This window comes from Lepus europaeus, chromosome 7 (assembly GCF_033115175.1).
Source record: "Lepus europaeus isolate LE1 chromosome 7, mLepTim1.pri, whole genome shotgun sequence".
NCBI classification, from domain to species: Eukaryota; Metazoa; Chordata; class Mammalia; order Lagomorpha; family Leporidae; genus Lepus; species Lepus europaeus.
In genome coordinates this window covers 119,638,212-119,657,114 of record NC_084833.1, presented here as the reverse complement: position 1 = coordinate 119,657,114, position 18,903 = coordinate 119,638,212, and the positions used below count along the sequence as shown (strand labels likewise).

General features: G+C 46.9%; 1 protein-coding gene across 3 annotated transcripts in view; it reads left to right on the top strand.

Moving 5' to 3' along the window:
• Nucleotides 1-18,903, top strand: part of PRDM10 (PR/SET domain 10) — a 115,486-nt gene that overhangs the window by 65,820 nt on the left and 30,763 nt on the right. For all 3 annotated transcript variants that reach the window (XM_062197353.1, XM_062197354.1, XM_062197355.1), the window contains exons 5-11: nucleotides 629-854; nucleotides 2,563-2,804; nucleotides 5,403-5,606; nucleotides 9,842-9,914; nucleotides 11,727-11,844; nucleotides 14,941-15,070; nucleotides 15,557-15,799. In XM_062197353.1, coding sequence (XP_062053337.1) covers nucleotides 629-854; nucleotides 2,563-2,804; nucleotides 5,403-5,606; nucleotides 9,842-9,914; nucleotides 11,727-11,844; nucleotides 14,941-15,070; nucleotides 15,557-15,799 — 1,236 coding nt within the window. The remainder of the gene's footprint in view (nucleotides 1-628; nucleotides 855-2,562; nucleotides 2,805-5,402; nucleotides 5,607-9,841; nucleotides 9,915-11,726; nucleotides 11,845-14,940; nucleotides 15,071-15,556; nucleotides 15,800-18,903) is intronic.

Genomic DNA, 18,903 nt, shown 5'->3' with positions numbered 1-18,903 from the left:
CATGTTTAAAGGGAGAGCTGTTGGCTGGTACCGTGGCAGGGACCAGCCACGTGTTGTACTGTTGAGTTTCACAGATGTTCAGTTTCACAGGTGAAGTGGCTGAAGGCAGGTCAGATCATTCCCTCTCCTAGCTGATGGCCGCCCAGTAAGGGAGGGACCAGCAACTGGGCTCTGATATGAAGACTGATGGTCCTGCACATAGGTGGCTTATGACAAGGCCTACTGCCTCCATGTTTGAAGTCCCTGGGCAGGCAGGTGTGGTGTGCCTTGAGAATGAGGAGAGGAGGGTGGGTTTCACTGAGGTTCAGGAGTGGGTCAGAGGCACGTGGTCAGGATCTTGCCAGGTGTGAGTCTTCTACTGGTGCCGGAGCAGGCATCCAGGCTGGCTTCTCAGGCTGCCCAGATGTGGGGCGGGGGTAAGGGAGGGTTGTGACATCCAAAATGAAACCAGATTCCTCCTCACTGCTACAAGTGGAAGTCATTTTTCCAGGGCCTTGAAGGGAGCCAGCGTGAAGGATTCAGTCCACCACAATCTGGCACTTAACACGTGTGTGTGTGCTTGCACGTGTGTGCACCAGCCGACAAAAGGCAGGTATCTGCTCACTTTGTGCTTTGCACTGTTGTCCAGGCCACGTTGCCAGTGCATAACCAGGTGCTGCCCTCCATTGAGAGCGTGGACGGTTCCGACCCTTTGGCAGCTCTGCAGAACCCTATTGGGAGACTGGAGGCAAAAGAGGAAGAGGATGAGGATGAGGACGAGGACACAGAGGAAGATGAGGAAGAAGATGGTGAAGACACAGATCTGGATGACTGGGAGCCGGACCCGCCCCGGCCCTTTGACCCCCATGACCTGTGTAAGTGCGGGGGCTGAGCTGAGCTGTGGGTTCCTTTATGTGATGTGTGCGTGTGCATATGCGTGTGTGTGTGTGTATGCAAGTGTGTGAGTGTGAACACGGTCCACACACATGCACTGAGTCCTCCCTCTGGCCCACGCTCTACACGCATCATCTCCTCAGACTTGCTTGCCTGCTCTCTAGTTTTCCCCACAAGGAAGCTGCAGCTCAGAGGAAGTTATGCAACCCGCTCCGTATCTCAGGGCTGCGTGGGGGGCAGGGGTGGGGGAACCCCAGCTTAGGGTTCCTCGGTACCAGCACTTTAGCTCCTAGATGCGTGATAAGATTGTCTGGTCCTGGACTGTTCAGCCATTTCAGCTCCCATGTTTGCTTTGCTGCTTTACTTGTTTCCTAAGCAGCTTTTAAAAGCGCTCCTCATGCCCCAGGCACTGGCACTCCCCGCTCACTAATGCACTTCTAGCTCTGCGCAGTCCTAGGGGTGGGGAGTTTTCCAAGGTCACGCTAGTGAGCTGTGAGTCAGGATTCCAACCCAGGCCAGGCAGCCTGTGTTAGGCCCAACACCTACCTTCCTGCCTCTCTCTGGCCTGCCTGCGAGGCCTCTCCTCCCCTCTTACCAAATCATTGCTCCTTTCTGTCAATTTTCCTGCTTGTTGGCCGACTTCTGGCCTCACTGATGGGGGTTACCAGGGCTTTCTGAACTCTGGGACCTCACCCAGCTTCTGCCACACCCCTGGGTGGCAGCGACAGAACCTGTCAGAGTGGGGCCAGTGTCTAAGCTCCATATCCAGGCCCGGAGAACTCCTTCCTGTTGTTTCTCCTTGAATTTCTTTCAATTTCTCAAGGCAACTCCGAAGTCAGAAGTACAGAAAGTCGCTTTGTCCTCTCACTATTAGTACAGAGTAGCTCTCCATTATTTGAGAGCTTACAGAAGTCAGAAATACCTAACCCAGCCCACCACTGGCCTGAGTAGAGTCAGAGTGGATTTGTTTGTGTTGTTTGTGGCTGACAGTTGATTCAGAGATGAATGCTATTGGCCAAGAAGTGGGGGGGGCAGGGAGGGAGAGGGCTGGACCAGTGCAAGCTGAACACCCCTAGAATGCACTAGAATGTCCAAGTGAAGGGTGGGGTGCTGCGTTCATTCATTCTAGCGCTGTCATCATCCAGTGCACTGGTTGTGCGCTGGGTCCTGGTCTGCTCAGCACCTTCCCTGTTAGTCCTGCCCGGATGGTGCGGCTCCTCTAGCTCCCTTGGAGGATACTGGTTCAGCAGCACTGTCGGGTTTTTCTTCTTCCTAACAGCTCTATTGAGGTAGAATTTACCTACTACAGAATTCACCTACTTTTGTCTCATCAGATTTCTGCAACGTTTAGCCTGATAAGGGCTTCTTTTTTGTCTTTCTCAGGCACGTTGTAGTTGGTTTGCGGATTTACTGGCCACTGTTTGACTCACCAAACCACAGAGCAAAAAGTCACAGCCTGCATATTATTTTTGGCAGGCGTAGGCAAATTCTGTCTGATGTTAAGAGGAAAATTACAGGGTTTTTTTTTTTATTGGTCTATGAAAGCTAATGGATTAAAATTGGCTAGATGGTGCCACTGCAGGAGTTAATTGAATTTGGCTTGAAAACTTAGATTTGGGGATTTTTCAGGTCAGAACTTTTTGCTTGGGGTCAAGTCTTGCTGAGGAATTGGACTGTTCTCTTTTGTAGGGTGCGAGGAGTGTAACAACGCCCATTCTTCAGTGTGCCCGAAGCATGGTCCCCTGCACCCGATCCCCAATCGGCCCGTGCTCACCCGCGCCAGAGCCAGCCTGCCCCTGGTCCTCTACATAGACAGGTTCCTTGGCGGGGTGTTCTCCAAGAGGCGCATCCCCAAGCGCACCCAATTTGGCCCCGTGGAGGGGCCCCTCGTCAGAGGCTCTGAGCTGAAAGACTGTTACATTCACCTAAAGGTAACTAACACTTTATTGCACTTCACCTGGTTTCTTAACAGTTTTTCCAAGGCCACTCATTTTTTTTTTCAGCCATCTCTTAATTTCAATTTCACAGCAGTTGTTTGCATGTGTTTTACTTTCTATGCCTAATTTGTTGTCAGTGAAAACTCCCTCTCTCTCACCAATAGAGCAGAGGTTTGCAGTTCAGTTCCGTGTCACGTTACATGAAGAATTCCGAGACGTGTAGTGTTCGGGGAGGGGGCAGTAGTGGTTCGCCGGGGCTCCCATAATATGCCATAGGCTGGTGGCTCAAGTGGGAAATTTGTGTCTCATAATTCTGGACGCTGGACATCCAAGACCAAGATGGGAGCCGGCGTGGTTTCTGCTGAGGCCTCCCTCTCCCTCCGTGGTGCATGGACAGCCCCCCTCTGGCTGTGACCTCCCAGAGTCTTCCTCTGTGTGCACGCTTGGCTGTGTCCTAGTCGCCTCTGGTTCCAAGGACTGTCATATCGGATTAGGGTACATCAACCATGGCATTGATGTCTTTTATTTTTTGAAGATTTATTTATTTATTTGAAATGCAAAGTGACAGAAAAAGAGAGAGAGAAAGAGAAAGAGAATAGAATACTTCTATTTGCCGGTTCATTTCCCAAATGCCCACAACAGCTGAGACTGGGCCAGGATGAAGTCAGGAGCCAGGAACTCCATCAGGTCTCCCGCGCAGGGGTCAGGGACCCATCCACTGCCTCCCAGACACATTAGCGGGAAGCTGGATCGGAAGTACAGAGTATCCAGGCCTTGAACCTCTGCTGTGACATGGGATGCAGGAGTCTCAAGTGATGAGTTAACCCATTGTACCACAACACCCACCGATTACCTTATTTGATGTTCTTTGTTTACTTTTTAAACAAATTTTATTGTTACATTTTATTTGAGGCAGAGGGAGACAGACAGCAGAGATCTCCCATCTGCTAATTCACCCCCCAAGTGCCTACAACAGCCAGGACTAAGCCTGGCCAAAGCCAGGAGCTGGGCACACAATCCAGTCTCCCACGTGGGTGGAGCCATCGCCTCTGCCACCCACAGTGTCCATTAGAAGGAAGATGGAATCGGAGCTATAGTTGGGAATTGATGCCAGGCGCTCTGCTGTGGAACACAGGTGTCTTTTTTGTTTGTTTGCTCTTAAAAATATTTTAAACATGTATTTGAAAGGCAGAGTATATACAGAGAGAGAAAAAGAAGCAGAGAGAGAGAGGTTGATTTTCCATCAACCGGTTCACTCCCCAAGACTGCAATGGCCAAGACTGGGCCAGATTGAAGCTAGGAGCTAGGAGCTTTATACAAGTTTTCCACATGGGTGCAGGGATCCAAGTACATGAGCCTTCTTCCACTGCTTTCCCTGGTGCATTAGCAGGGAGCTGGATTGGAAGTACAGCAGCTGAGTCTCCCACTGGTGCCTATATAGGATGCTGGCATCATAGGCAGTAGCCTAAGCCACTATGCCACAACACCAGCCCTGATGCGGGTGTCTTAACAGGCATCTCACTCATTAGGCTGAGTGCCTTCCCTGACTGTACCTCTTGAACAGCCCTGTCTCTAAATGCAATCACATTCTGGGGTATTGGGGATTAGGATTTCAGCATATGAATTTTGGGAGTATACAATTCAGATCATAACAGGAGCTCTGACAGTCTTTTTCCTTTTGTCATTAAAATTTTTTTAAAGATTTATTTATTTGAAAGGCAAGAGTTACCGACAGAGAGAGAGAGAGAGAGAGAGAAAAAGACACATACACACACACACACACACACAGAGGAGATCTTCCATCCACTGGTTTACTCCCCAGATGGCCAGGGTTAGGCCAGGCCAAAGCCAGGAACTTAATTCGGGTCTCCTACGTGGGTGGCAGGGTCCCAAGCACTTGGGCCATCTTCCATTGCCTTTCCAGCTACATTAGCATCGGAAGTGGAGCAGCTGGGACTTGAACCAGTGCCCATATGGAATGCCGGTACTGCAGACAAGTGGCTTAACCTACTGTGCTGGCCCCTTTTTTCCTTTTTTAAAACAGCTTTGGCTTACAAAGAGAACTTTGCAGACTTAAGTCATCTGTCATGTGATACTAATGTTTGCAAGAAAGCCACTTTTCAAATTTGAAACATGCCTGTCCTGTCAAATCTTTCATTAACGAGTAGTTCACTGTATGTCGAAGCATATTTATATTGATCTCTATGCTTTATGTTTGATGTTTTAATTTCTGCCCAACCTTCTGTGTGATCTGCTTCTTGGATAGCCACTCTGGAGGACCGAGAAAGGGCTGTGGGAAGGGGTGAATGTGGGGATGTGGTTTTTGAGACATCGCTATCAACAGGGAGGTTTTCTTTGCTGAGTGCTGGAGATTCCCAGCAACAGTCTTAATTCTCCTTCAGGGGAGGCCAAAGTATCCACTGTCTTACTTTTGGCGAATCATGGTCGCAGTGTCTTTCTAGATGCAAAGGGAAGAATCAGGATGCTTGGTTAATTTAAGGAGCAGTATTTTGTATATATAACGTGAGTCATATTGAAGGTTTTACTTGTTTGTGTGTTTGGTGTGGCTTTTTACTTTCTCTTTGGTTGCAGGTTTCTCTTGATAAAGGGGACAGAAAAGACAGGGATTTGCATGAAGACCTGTGGTTTGAGTTGTCTGATGAGACCCTTTGTAACTGGATGATGTTTGTACGTCCAGCCCAGAACCACCTGGAGCAGAACCTGGTGGCGTACCAGTACGGCCACCACGTGTACTACACGACGATAAAGAACGTGGAGCCCAAGCAGGAGCTGAAGGTACATTACCCTCTGCTAGCAGAAGCCATTGTTGAGGGCCCATTGTCATTTTTGGTTTTTGTTTTTTTTCCTAAAGTGGGATTCTTACAAAAATGGTTCTTTCCTGTTTAATTCACTTACTTGTTGAGTAGTTGTTGAAATAACCCTGTAAATAAAACGTGATGAAAAGTACATGGCTTCGGAGCTTATAAAAGACTTCCACAGAGGCCTTCAGTCCACGGGTAAGGAAGTAGGTATTTGTGGCAGACTGGTGTTAGTGATGGGGAGGTTGAGGTGATCACTTAGCATGTACACATGCTAGATGAAAATGAGCTGGGAAACAGGACATTTTGTAAAATCGAATAAAGATGTCTGGGTAGGATTTTTTTTTCCTTTTGTCTAAATGTTACATTTGACTCAAAGAATTCTACATGCTGACTTCTGATTTCAGGAATACATATTTTCTGGAAACTCTGTTGGAATTTAAATATTTACATCTGATGACATAATGAAAATTCTGCTGTGATTCTAAATGCAAAGTTCTTCTTTTCAAAAGCTTATGTTCGGGACATGGCCAAAAGAAGGAGTCAGAGTACCCTTTAGCTTCCTGATACAAAAGGAAAAATAGATGAGAAATGGCCATATCAGTACATGAACACTGAATTGCAAGACGCTCAAAAGTGGTGAAAGCTAGAAATTGATACCTCTTTAGAGAGCCAACGAAGCCACCACCTGCAGCACTTCTGATCCAGCTCCCTGCTAATGTGCCTGGGAAAGCAGTAGAAGATGGCCCAAATGCTTGGGTCCCTGCACCCATGTAGGAGACCTGGAAGAAGCTGCTGGCTCCTACCTGACCCAACCCCAGCCATTGTGACCATTTGGAGAGTGAACCAGTGCATGGAAGACCTCTCTCTTTGTCTCCCCCTTTCTGTAACTCTGCCCTTCAAATAAATAAAATAAATCTTAAAAAAAAAAAAAAAAAAAAAAGAAAGAAAGAAATTGATACCTCTTTGGGAGAACAAAGACCTGGATTTTGTTCAAAAGCTACCCAGAACTTATTATTGAAACCATCAGCTAAATAATCTTCCAGCCTTAATGCTGTCTATTCCAATAATTTTTTTAGTTCTTTTTTTATTTATTTTATTCATTTGAAAGGCAGGGGGATTGAGGGGAAAGAGTTAGAGAGAGAGAGAGAGAGAGAGTGAGAGAGAGAGAGATCTTCTGTCCATAGGTTCATTCATTCCCCAAATGTCTACAATGGCTGGGGCTGGGATAGGCTGAAGCCAGGAGCCAGGAACTCAATCCACGTCTCCCACATGGGGGACAGAGACTCAGCTACTTGAGCCTTCATCTCCCTAGCCTGCACATCAGCAGCAAGCTGGGATGGGGAGCAGCGTCGGGACTTAAACTAGGCCCCTCGACATGGGGTGCAGGCATTTTGTGCCGAGTCTTAACTGCCATGCCAAACTCCTTCCTCCGTGATGCCTTTCTAACAGCAGCAGAAATCATTATTTTATATTTCTTGAGCAAACCATTTTAGACTTATTTCGACTTCATTTTAAAGTCACAGCATACTCGTGCATGCCTAAAAAGGCACACAGGCAAAATAAATTGGTTAAGTTTGTAAACAGCTTTGTGTGCGGAGTCTGACTTTTTTCCTGAATCACTGCTCTACATTACCATGGTCTTGGTGTTTTCGTGTGCACCGTCATCTGCACCAGCAGGAGTGTTGATGATGCTACACTATTTTTTTTTAAAAGATTTATTTATTTATTTGGGAGTCAGAGTTACACAGAGAGAGAAGGAGAGGCAGAGAGAGAGAGTGTGAGCGAGTGCTTCCACCCACTGGTCCACTCCCCAATTGGCTGCAACAGCTGGAGCTGTGCCCATCTGAAGCCAGGACCAGGAGCTTCTTCCAGGTCTCCTACTTGGGTGCAGGGGCCCAAGAACTTGGGGCCACCTTGTACTGCTTTCCCAGGCCATAGCAGAGAGCTGGATCGGAAGTGAAGCAGCCAGGACTCGAACTGGCACCCATATGGGATGCTGGCTTTGCAGGCAGCAGCTTTACCTGCTGCGCCACAGTGCCGGCCCTATGATGCTACACTATTTTTAAAGTTAAGTTCTCCACTGTTGCCTCAGGGCTGTTTTCCCAGGCCACCGCTAGGCTTTCTGCAGGATTTAATACTTGTGCTTTCTCGTTTGAATGAATTCGTCTGTGTCTTTTTCCTCAGTTGAATCTCCTATCCTTGGAAGTTAATTGGCTTCTGATGGAGTCAGTAGGAAGTTTCTGACAATCCGCTGTCTGATGTGTTAATGAGAGAGGCGCTGTAGGGATGCTCACCAGCTTTGCATGGCTTTGATATTTCTTTTGTTTATTCTGATGGATTTTTTTTGGTCTTCATTTGCATTGCTTGGCAAGTGTTAACAATCCATGGTGTGCTGATGGGGCTGGAAACAGGATGAGGTGGAACAGTGCGAAGAGCTTGGCCAGGTTTGTGTAGGAGCCTGAGCCTGTTGCAAGAGCACTGGCATAGCAATGACTGTAGAGCACAACAGCGTTGGAGACACATTCTGATTTCTCAGGTGCTAAAATCTGGAAAATGGAAAATCTTGGAATTGAGGGCTTAGAATCTGTAACAGCAAGATGAGAAACCACCTAAAAGGGGCATAGTAAATGATGAATTCACACCCTGTTGAATATTGTTCCCCAGTTAAAAATGAAGTCTCCCTAGACAGATGTCGCCATATATTTAAAGTAATCTTCCATAAACATTGTAGGGCATTAACAGTGTTCGGTGATTGAACCCCTGCTGTGTTGCAGCCACTAGAAATAGTGCTCAGGGAGTTTGCATTCTGGAGGGGGAAGTGGCTAGAAAGAGGTAAACAAGCAGATAGAATCAACTTGGGCAAGTGCTACGGTGGGAAACCAACAAGTGATGGGAAAGGAACCAACTTGGATCTGATGGGTTGGCAAGGCCTCGATGAAGGGCTGGTGGTTGGGCTGAGAGCCATGGAATACAGAGGATTGTGTGGGGCAGAACCCTGCATTCCTGGGGGTGAAACAGCAAGGGTTAGGATGGGGAAGCGCTGGCATGTTTGAGGAGCTGGGGGCAGGCCTTTTGGGGTCAGGGTTGGGCAAGGGAGAGGCACAAGGGCTGAGGTTGCTTAGAGAGATGGGAGCATCACGGAGCCCTTGGGGCTCAGCATCAAGCCTTTAGGTTTATTAGGAAATGAGACGCCATCACTGGCAAGACAGAGTCTGATGGTGTTTTACGAAACCCACTCTGGCTACTGTGTGGACTATAGGGAAGAGAGGAGCCTTGTTAGAAGGCCAGTCTGGTGGTCACCCAGGCAGGTGACAATCCTGGCCTGCACGTGGGTGGCAGAAGCAGAGGCAGTGAATGTGTGAGGAAACCACCATCTTTGCTGAAAGATTACAGCAGCCAAGTGGAGAAATCAGACGCCTTCTAGGTTCCAGGTCTGAGCGGCTGGGTAGGAAGTAGGGTATTTACTGAGGTGGGGGGTGACAGAAGGGTGGGCATGTGGATGGGAAGCGTGGAAAATCCTATCGTGGACGTGCAGAGTTCGAGCAGTCAGGGAGACAGCCACAATACCTGGTCAGCAGGACAGTGCACTTAGAGGGGACCGAGAACGAGGCTCTGCGAGTCCTTAGCGTAGGGCTGGTTGGACATGAAGTAAGAAGGCCCTTGTCTTGGACTAAGCTTTGAGGAATGCTCTGTTTGGAAGTTAGGGAGAGGAAGGGGAGCCGGCCAGGGAGAGTGAGCACAGGCAGCCGGTGGAGTAGGAGGGAGGGGAGACCCGAGACAATGACAGAGCATTTGAAATAGTCGTTGGTGATCCCAGGGCAGGTGGTAGGGTGGCAGCCACTGTGATTACAACTGTGTAAAAGCCTGTGTTTAAATATAGATTAGAAAACCAGAAGAGGCTGTTTTCATTTAGATAAAGAAGCTTTGAATATAATTCTTGTGAAGTTGTTCTAATAACAAAAATAATTAAAAAAAAAAAAAAAGCAGCAAACAGGCAGTGTGTCTTCACAGATGGACTTCCTGACAGTCTGTGTGCTGAAATGGGTGTTATGGGAGAGGGTCTCAGTGTTTTTTTAAAAATTAGAAACATTTTTTAACAGGCTGTGGAAAAACCTGCATTGCTTCGTGTAAGCAGGAGAAATAAACTAAGCATGCAAAGCGTATCTTGCAACTTCCCTTAGTTCTTGACCATCTCCTTGGTCCTTGCAGGTGTGGTATGCTGCATCCTATGCCGAGTTTGTGAATCAGAAAATTCATGACATCTCCGAGGAAGAAAGGAAAGGTGGTTGGACTTTTATATTTCATGTTCCCTCTATGAATTCTGACTTGTTTGTGTTTTATCTTTATGCCACCTCCAATTTTCCTATCTCAAGCTATTGCAGAAGATATTCCAGTAGTTTTCTTAGAGCTTCCCATGTCCATCTAATTCTAGGATTGGATTTCAATGACATAGGAGTATTTACATGTCTTCCTGGGAGCTGGAAAATAGTATTTAATATAATGAAAACCTCCAAATACGAAATTAGAACCTAGAGCAGAGGGCAGCTCCTATCTAGATATAATTATCTCTAAGGACATGGCAAGGCAAGCATTGGCGTTCTTTTTTAATGTAAATGTTAGCAGAGTATAATCTACATAGAGAAAGATGCACAGATCCTAAGCATGTGGCTTGCTGAGTTTTCACAAGGTGAACACAGCTGACTAACCTGCCCCCAGATAAGAACCAGAATACGACTGGTACCTGGAACTTCTAATTCCTTCTCACTCCCAGGTGTAATTACTGTCTGGACCGCCAATACCACACATAACATGATAGGCTTGTTCCTCAATTGTGCATAAGTAGAAGTCTAGGATATCTGCACTTTTTGTGTCTGGACATCGGCCACGTTGTTGTGTATGATTGTAACCTACGTGTTCTCACTGTGTGGGATTCTGTTTTGTGACTCTGTCACAATTGATTTGTACACTTTACTGTAGATTTGGCATTATAATTCTGACACTATAATTCTCCCACCAGTTAGGTCAGATTTCACAGGTTAAAGGCGCAGTCTTCCTCAAGACTGCCCTCACTCAGACACCAGCTGATTTCCTTGCTGACCAACTAGCTACAATGTGGGGAGTTCCCAATATTCCCTCATTAGAATGACTCCTAGAACTCAGAAAGTCCGTATTTAACCATTAAAGTTTTATTGCAGAGGATAGATATCAGGACCAGCCGTGTGAGATTTGTAGAGAGGTCTGGGAGGGCCCCGGCTTCCCTCAGGATGGTCCCCCTCCTGGCCCAGTGATGTGTGATTGCCAACTGTAGCTGCCACTCGAGCTTAAGTGTTCAGAGTTTTTATAAGGGCATCGCTTCGGAGGCATGGTAGATTGAGTCATCAGCCGTGTGACTAAACTCAGTCTGCAGCCCACCGTGAATAAAAAGATGCTCCCACAACTTGGTAACTTCCACTGACTTAGCGGTTACCTCCCAGGAATCAGAGACAGAAGTCAGCCGAATTCTTTATTGTACCACTGGATTGTTTTTGGGTTTTTGCTGTTTTGAAGAGTGCTATGACCTAAGGTGTCAAGATGTTTTAATAACATATGTGTATACTTCTGTTGGGCATATGTCGAGAAGTGGAGCTGCTGGGTTATAGGACATGCACGTATCTTCTGGACATTCTGCTTGGGTAGTTATATTTCACATTGACATTTAAGTGGTTTGTGATCAAGTGATTAGGTTGTGGAACGAGGGTTTGAATCACTAATGTATCTGAATCAGGCCTTCTTTGTAGGTCTTTCTGTCTTCCCAGAGTGGTGAGTGTATATGTGTGTGGGTGGGTTGGTTTATGCGTATGGGAGATGGGAGATAGTGTGAGGATGTTTGTTCCTTTGATGTCTGTCATGAATGTATCAGAAAATAAGTTTTCAGAACTCTGCCAAATTATAAGCCTTTGATTTCATAACAAAGCAGCCATGCACATAGCAGATACCATATCATGATGACCTGTTTGGGCTGCAGTGAGATGAGAATGGTGGAGGTGGCGGGCATTTGAGTTTTGCTGGTATCTGTTGATCATCAGCCTTTATGATTTCTCTCCTGTGCCTATAGTTCTTCGAGAGCAAGAGAAGAATTGGCCCTGCTATGAATGTAATCGCCGGTTTGTAAGCTCAGAGCAGTTGCAGCAGCATCTCAATTCTCATGATGAGAAACTGGATGTGTTTAGCAGGTATATATGAGGGGACGTGCTCATGCATTTAGTTTGTCTGTAAAGGTTCAGAATCATTCCTGTATCTTCTGTAAACTAATAAATGCTGCCTGGCGTGCATGCGTGCATGTGTGTGTGTGTGTGTGTGTGAAAGAGAGAGAGAGAGAAGTAACCAGGTGATCAGGTGCTGCTGGGAGCCTGCCGAGGGGAACGTCTTACCTGCCACTTCCTCTCCCCAGCCCTGATTGCTATTTAGTCATTTCCAGTTAACCAATACCAAGAAAGAGCGATCCTTTCACCTTATAGTCCCCCTTGAGATTCTGAAATAGGCATTCTTGAATTCCTTTGAAATAATCTGTACCTCTGATTTTCAAGCTTTTTTTCAGTGGAACAATGCCTTTACAAAACTAAATCCTGTGTTTAATTCCACTATGTAAAAAAAGGAGGATGAGGGGACAGTCTTGTAGGATGGGGTGAGCAGGTGCCGGATCAGGTCAGGCCTTAAGGGTGACGGTCAGAAGTTTGGATTTTATTCTAACTGTGAAAGGAGGAAGTCTTCAGAGGGTTCTGCCTGGGGAGTGTTCTGATCTTAATTTAGTTTTAAAAGATCCCTCTGGATCAAAATTGAAACATCGTGTTGGCCTATCCTGGAGTAAGAGTGAAGACCATGAGTTAGCGTGGAAGCTGTTGCAACAGTTGAGCTGAGGACTGAGGGTTGCTTTGGAATAGGGTAGTGCCAGTGGCGCAGATAACAGGGTTGTCAACGTTTATGGGGTTTGGAGACTGGAGGCCATGAGAAGTGCCATCCAGGCCAGTGGGAAAGTGGATGTTCTAGGGAAGGTACCCCACAGTTACCTGCATTATGAACTTGGGGTTCATGGTCATGAAGTGCAAATGAGACCACTAGCAAGGCTGCGTGCTGTTCTGTAGCTGCCAGGGCCCTGGGGCAGAGCGGCCAGGGAACTGGATTACACAGGGTGTGGTTTTGCCAAGCGTGCACAGGGCGGCGGGGTAATGACGCAGCAGTGGGCATGGGAATTGAGAACAAATCCTAGGGAGTGATTACACTGAATGACCTTGGAGTTTGAGTGAGAAAGGGGGTGTAGGATTGCAGGTCAGCTACAGAGCAATTGGATTGGAGCCTGTGAGGCTGAAGAGTTGCTGCATCCAGCTCTAGAGGGCGCTAGAGAGAGAGAGAGAAAGAGAGCACCTAGAGATGGTATCAGAGGGGGCATAGGGGTTGGGGCCTTAGTGAGGGAGACTTACTGAGGATAGCAAAGTCTAGGGTGTGACCATAGGAAGAAGTGTCCGAGGGGGCAGACACAGTGAAAGTTAACTCCCTCCTCCTGGTATCCCTAAAACTGTTGGTGGCTCTACTGTGGCACTTTTTATATTGCAATTTTGGTTTATATGTCTGCTGCCTCTCCTACACCTCTGTGGGGTGGAGAGGGGGAACTGTTGCATATAACTTTATAACTTTTGTGGCTAGGATGGGGAATGACAAATAGCAGATAAAATGTTTTTTAGCCAGCTGATAGGAGTTTGAGACTTAGGACAATTTGGACTTTGGCGAGATAGAGTAATACTGAGCGAGTGACAGGCTTTTTGAAGGTGTCATAATGGTATTGTGGTTACAGATATACAAAGAGTCTTTATGCTTTGGAGACACATACTGAAATATTCACAGATGAAATGATGTCTGGGGCCTGCTTCGAAACACTCTGATGGGAATGTGTGTGTGCTAGTAGGGGGGCTGTGGATGGAATAAGGTTGAGTATGCAATGCTAAATGTTGAAGTTGGGTTATAGGTACCTGTGTTAGGCGCCTAGTGCTGTTTTCTCTACATTTACCTAGGTTCAAAACTTTCCATAACGAAGAATCTTATATAGATTCCTGGAAAAAAATAATAACATTTGTTAAATTGTTAAGTAGATAAGTGTGGAAGAATGAATCGAACATGATCTGAATAATATTATAATACATTTCCTACAGCCACATCTTTTTTAAAAAACAATTTTTTTGTTGTTGTTGTTAGTTCTTTAGTGCTGGAAGTCTTGTTTGAACAATTGGCAGTAAGTAGCAAGTGCATCGGGTCAGTATACACTTGAGAGGAAGGTTGGGCTGTGTATTTTATTTTTTGTTTTTGGGTGAAGATTAATTTTATTTATTTGAAAGGCAGAGTTATAGAGAGAGAGGGAGAGAGAAAGATCTTCTACCCACTGGTTCATTTCCCAAATGGCTGCAGAAGACAAAGCTGGGCAGGCAGAAGCCAGGAGCCTGGAACTCCATCCGAGTCTCCCATGCGGGTGCTTTCCCAAGCACATTAGTTGGGAGCTGGATTGGAAGTGGAGCAGCCAGGACTCGAACTTGTGCCCATATAGGATGTCACCATTGCAGGCGGCAGCTTAGCCTGCTATGCCATAGAGTTGGCCCCCCAAAATTTATTTTTAAGGGACACATTTTCATTGTGCATTCACATTTAGGGGATACATGTGGCATGTCAATACATGTTTTGGTGTGTTTTGATCAGGGTGGCTGATATTCAGCACCTCAGACATTTGTCATTTCTTGGTATTAGGAACATTCAGAATCCTCTCTGCTGGTTTTCTTCAATGATTGAACTAATTGCTGTGAACCACGCTGTGCCTTGCTCTGCTGTACAGAACAGCAGAAGTTGCTCACCTACACACCTGCACTCCCTGGTCCCTGTCCCAGTTCTCCCTCCAGACCTCCCTCCCCACACCCTTCCCAGGCCCTGGGCACCTCTGCTCTGCTCCTGTGACATCAACTTCGGCTTCCACATCGGAGAACACACAGCGTTTGTCCTTAGACACCTGACCGCACACCCTTCCGAGAGAGGTTTCCGTGACGTACTTTCGGAGTCTCTCTTAAGTCAGGCGTTTTTGCGTGTTAGAGACCTGTGAAAGGGGACACACTGTGTGTGGCGCTTACAAGGTGTGTTTCAGATTGGAGGAACTGGAAACGTGAATTTAGCCACATTCCTTGGGGGGACTGTGAGAAGTCAGACTCTGGGGCAGGCAAGGACGACCTAGGGGAATATTTGGGGTGCGATGTCCTATAACTGTGATTATTTGTAACCCGCTGTCTTGTTCCTAGAACGAGAGGCAGAGGAAGGGGACGAGGCAAGAGGCGATTCGGCCCAGGTCGGCGGCCGGGGCGTCCTCCAAAATTTATCCGCTTGGAAATAACGAGCGAGAACGGGGAGAAGAGTGATGACGGGACGCAGGTACTGGGGATGGGAAAGCTGCAGGCCGGGCTGGCCAGGGCTCTGGCGGGACTGAAGTAACAGAGACCTCTCAGGTGGCGCAGCCCTGTCATCTGAGGGCTTTGCTGCTGGCCGTCAGAGTGTGACTGGAGAATTGGCAGGAAAAGAATGTATGTTTCAAGTGTTACAGCAGGAACCAATGTGGCTGCCCTAAAGATGTGTAATTAACCAGAGATATTAGAGGAGGGCTTTGTCTAATTAAACAATTAAAATTATTGATATTCCAGAAGTCTCTTCCTCGCAGAGTGGTCCGAAACACCTCCTAGTTGTGTGGTCCGTGCACAGGTGCCTAATTAACTCCCCCAGCGGGAGACTATTGGTCCTGAGGTGTTTGAATCTGGCCATTTAAAAGTCAGCAGCAATTCCAAATCTCAGCTGACAATGCTCCCAGCACTGATCTTCATTCACTCAGGTAGGGAACTAATTCCCGGTTGTTGCAAATTTCAGGATTTGCTACATTTTCCCACAAAGGAGCAGTTTGATGAGACTGAACCAGCTACTCCGAATGGGCTGGACCAACCAGGACAGACCCCTATCCCACTGCCTCAGCCACCGCAGGAAACCCCGGCTTCCCTGGACCATGAACCAGAAACCCACACCCTGCACCTGCAGCCGCAGCACGAGGAGAGCGTGGCGCCTACCCAGAGCACTCTGACTGCCGACGACATGCGCAGAGCCAAACGCATCCGAGTAAGTGGGAAGTGTGCCCCGTGCTCGCTCGCTGCCCGTCTTCCTCCCTCCAGCCAGCTTTGTCGGTGCGCTGTGTTCCAGCCTCCCCACCATCCACGTCTGAGTCTTGCCTCATCCTAATCACACACATGACCCCTTGGATTTGGAAGAAAGTATAAACGGTTTCTCAAAGTCTCTGTGTGCTGTGGTGGGCTGGTGTGGCGGCTGCCAGGTTCAATCAGTTCAGTAATGACCCAAAAGCCAGGATTTTGGTAGCTCCTGGACTAGTGTAGTTAAAGTAGAACAGCTCCTTGCATCCCCAAGTTCACAGGTTGAAAATGGAGAAAGAACTACATTGCATTGTAATAATTACTTTGTATTTTAAGCCAGGCTAATCTGTGTCTCGTCATAGCTCTCAAGTTAACTTTGGGTAACTAAGTTTGGTTTTCTGCATTTTCCAAGGGGAAACTAGCAAATGGCATAGACACCTATGCAAAGGTGCCTGTGTCCAAGATGCTAAGCCAGGAGCAGTCCACACACCTGGGAGAGCGTGAAGGGAAGTGTAGGTTCCGGAAGTAGTCGGTGTCTCACAGTTGGTGTGAACCTGCTTCTTGGCTTTAACTGTGGCTTCCAGTGCAGATGTGTTTTCCAGGCAGGATTTGAGACTGGAGGTGTGCAGAAAATAACATGGCTTTGTGGGATGAATGTCTGTGCTGACAAAAACAAAAACCCCCAGTGGCATAAAACCCACGTTTACAGCAGCTGGGTGCATAAAGACTTGTACTGGTACTTTACAGTAGGTCAGAGAGACTTTGTGTGTCTTCTTGGTTCTGCACTTTCTGGATGTATGGTCCTTTTAGCTTAGTATTTCCTTTGGTCTTCTTATTTGCCTATAGGCTAGAAGGGACCTTGAAAAATAGTCTAGTCCATGCTTTCAGTCCATGCCTACAAATACATTGAGGCACTTATGGCAGTAGAAGCTTGGACAGGCTGTAAGAACTCTGAGGCTGACCCCCTTCCTGAGGGTCTTTGAAATGCGAAAGTTTCGGCTGAGTCTGGATTACTTCCACAGGTTGTATAGGCTGGAAAGACAGTTCTTCCCCAGTCTTTCCCACACTTTGTTCTCTCACCCAAATACTATATTTTCTGCTTTTGCCATTCTGATTTTTTTTTTTTTTTTACTAAGTCCAGAGACATCTTTACTAGATTTTTTTTTTTTTTAAGGAAAATACTAAAGCCCACACATACAGTGAAACTGTGGATATACAAACATAGTTGAGCCACAATTGAGCTTGCATTTTGGAGTGAGTTGGTTTACTAGTTTCAGCACAAGATTCTTTGTGTCAAATCCAAAGCCATGTGTATATGGCATTTGGAGGTCAGTCTTAGCTGGGCTGTATTTTCTTTTTTTTTTCCTCTCACACATTCTAAAAAGCAGGCTACGTATTTTTTCATCTTTTCTATCCAGATTGGTAATGACCAACCGCAGGAAAGTCTTCCAATCCAATTGGTAATGTAACTATTTTTCTCTCCTCTAATGCTGCCTGCTCAGTTGGAGCTGCAGGTAGGTTTGTTTCCTGTGTTTCACTTAACAGAATGCTATCTAAGTGTGTGCCTGACCCACCGTTCTTTGCAACCTGCACTCACTAAATCACGGTGGAAACCACAGTTTGGTTGCTACAGTAAATGCAAATTACTGAATCCTGACAGTTCATTAGCATATAAGTCAGTGGTTAACGTTGGGCCTCAGATTCCTTGTATACAGATGAAGGGTAGGACTAAGTGATCTCCAAGGGCCCTTCCAGCTCTACAACTGTCTGAATGACGTACGGAATGGTACTGAGTTCTGGCTGTCATTCACTGGGCTAGGGACACAATAGAATTTTTGCTTGAACTTTGTCACCCGGGAGCTTACAGTTTGCATATGAAGTCAGCACGAATGGAAGATAGTTTACAGTCAACATGTAATTGCTTATAGGAACTCAGAAGAGCAAAAGGCCAGAGAGAGAGAGAGATGGAGGAGTTAGGGAACACTTCATGGAAGAGGTGACGCACAGGCTGGTCCTTGAAGGAGAGGCCAGGGAGAAGTTTGATGCTTCCAGAGGAGGGTAGCCATAGCATGAGAGGCGCAGACGTGGTATGTGCTTGGTTCTGATGATGGGACAGGACAAACACCAGCTTGGCCCTCTTCGCCAGTGCCGATTGAAGAGCGGTCGAGAGTGAGGCATGTTGACCAGGGCCAGCCCACCAGAGCTTTTGAAAGCTGGGCAGGAAGCAGGCCAAAATAAAGTTGCTTTAAAAAACCAAAACCAGGAGCTGGCTTTGTGGTGCAGTGGGTTAAGCCAACCCTTGCGATGCCAGTATTCCATCTTGGATTGCCAGTTCAAGTCCTGGCTGCTGTGCCGGTGATCCAGCTCCCTGCTAATGTCCCTGGCAAAGCAGTGGACAATTACCCAAGTGCTTGTGTCCCTTCCACCCGCATGGAGACTAGGAAGGAGTTCCTGGCTCCTGGCTTGGACATGGCTCAGCCCTGGCTTTTGCAGACATTTGGGAAGTGAACAGCAGGTGGAAAGCTCTCTCTGTCACTTTCTCTCTGTCACTCTGTCTTTCAAATAAATAAATCTTTTTTTGGAGGGAGGGGGTAGGGAGAACCAACCAATCAACGTGATTGTTTGATTTCCTTTTAGTGTCAGAGCAAAATAGTATGAAAATTGATTAATAATTTCGGTTCCTTTAGCTATTAATATCGAACTTCAGAAGCATTTTATGACTTTTATCTGCAAGGAATGTGTTGTCTGGGAATTCATTGCAAAGTGAGTGGACTCCTGTGGCACAGAGTTTAACAATGATTCTGTTTTGGCGTCCTTAGAGCCGCTGCTGTACCATTCAGTCTGGTGTAGTTGATGAACTGGAACTCAGGGCAGAAAACCCGCGACGGGCCCGTGTGCCACTGCCATCGTTTGTCATGATTACTTGTAGAAATGTGCACCATATGTGGCTCTGAGCTGTGGACGGTCTCCTGGGGTAGCAGTGGCCAGCAGGAGGCTCAAGGGGCAGGACAATCCCAACACAGTAACTACCTTGTGATAGGAGGAATTGGAATCATTAGATCAGAGAAGTGACAG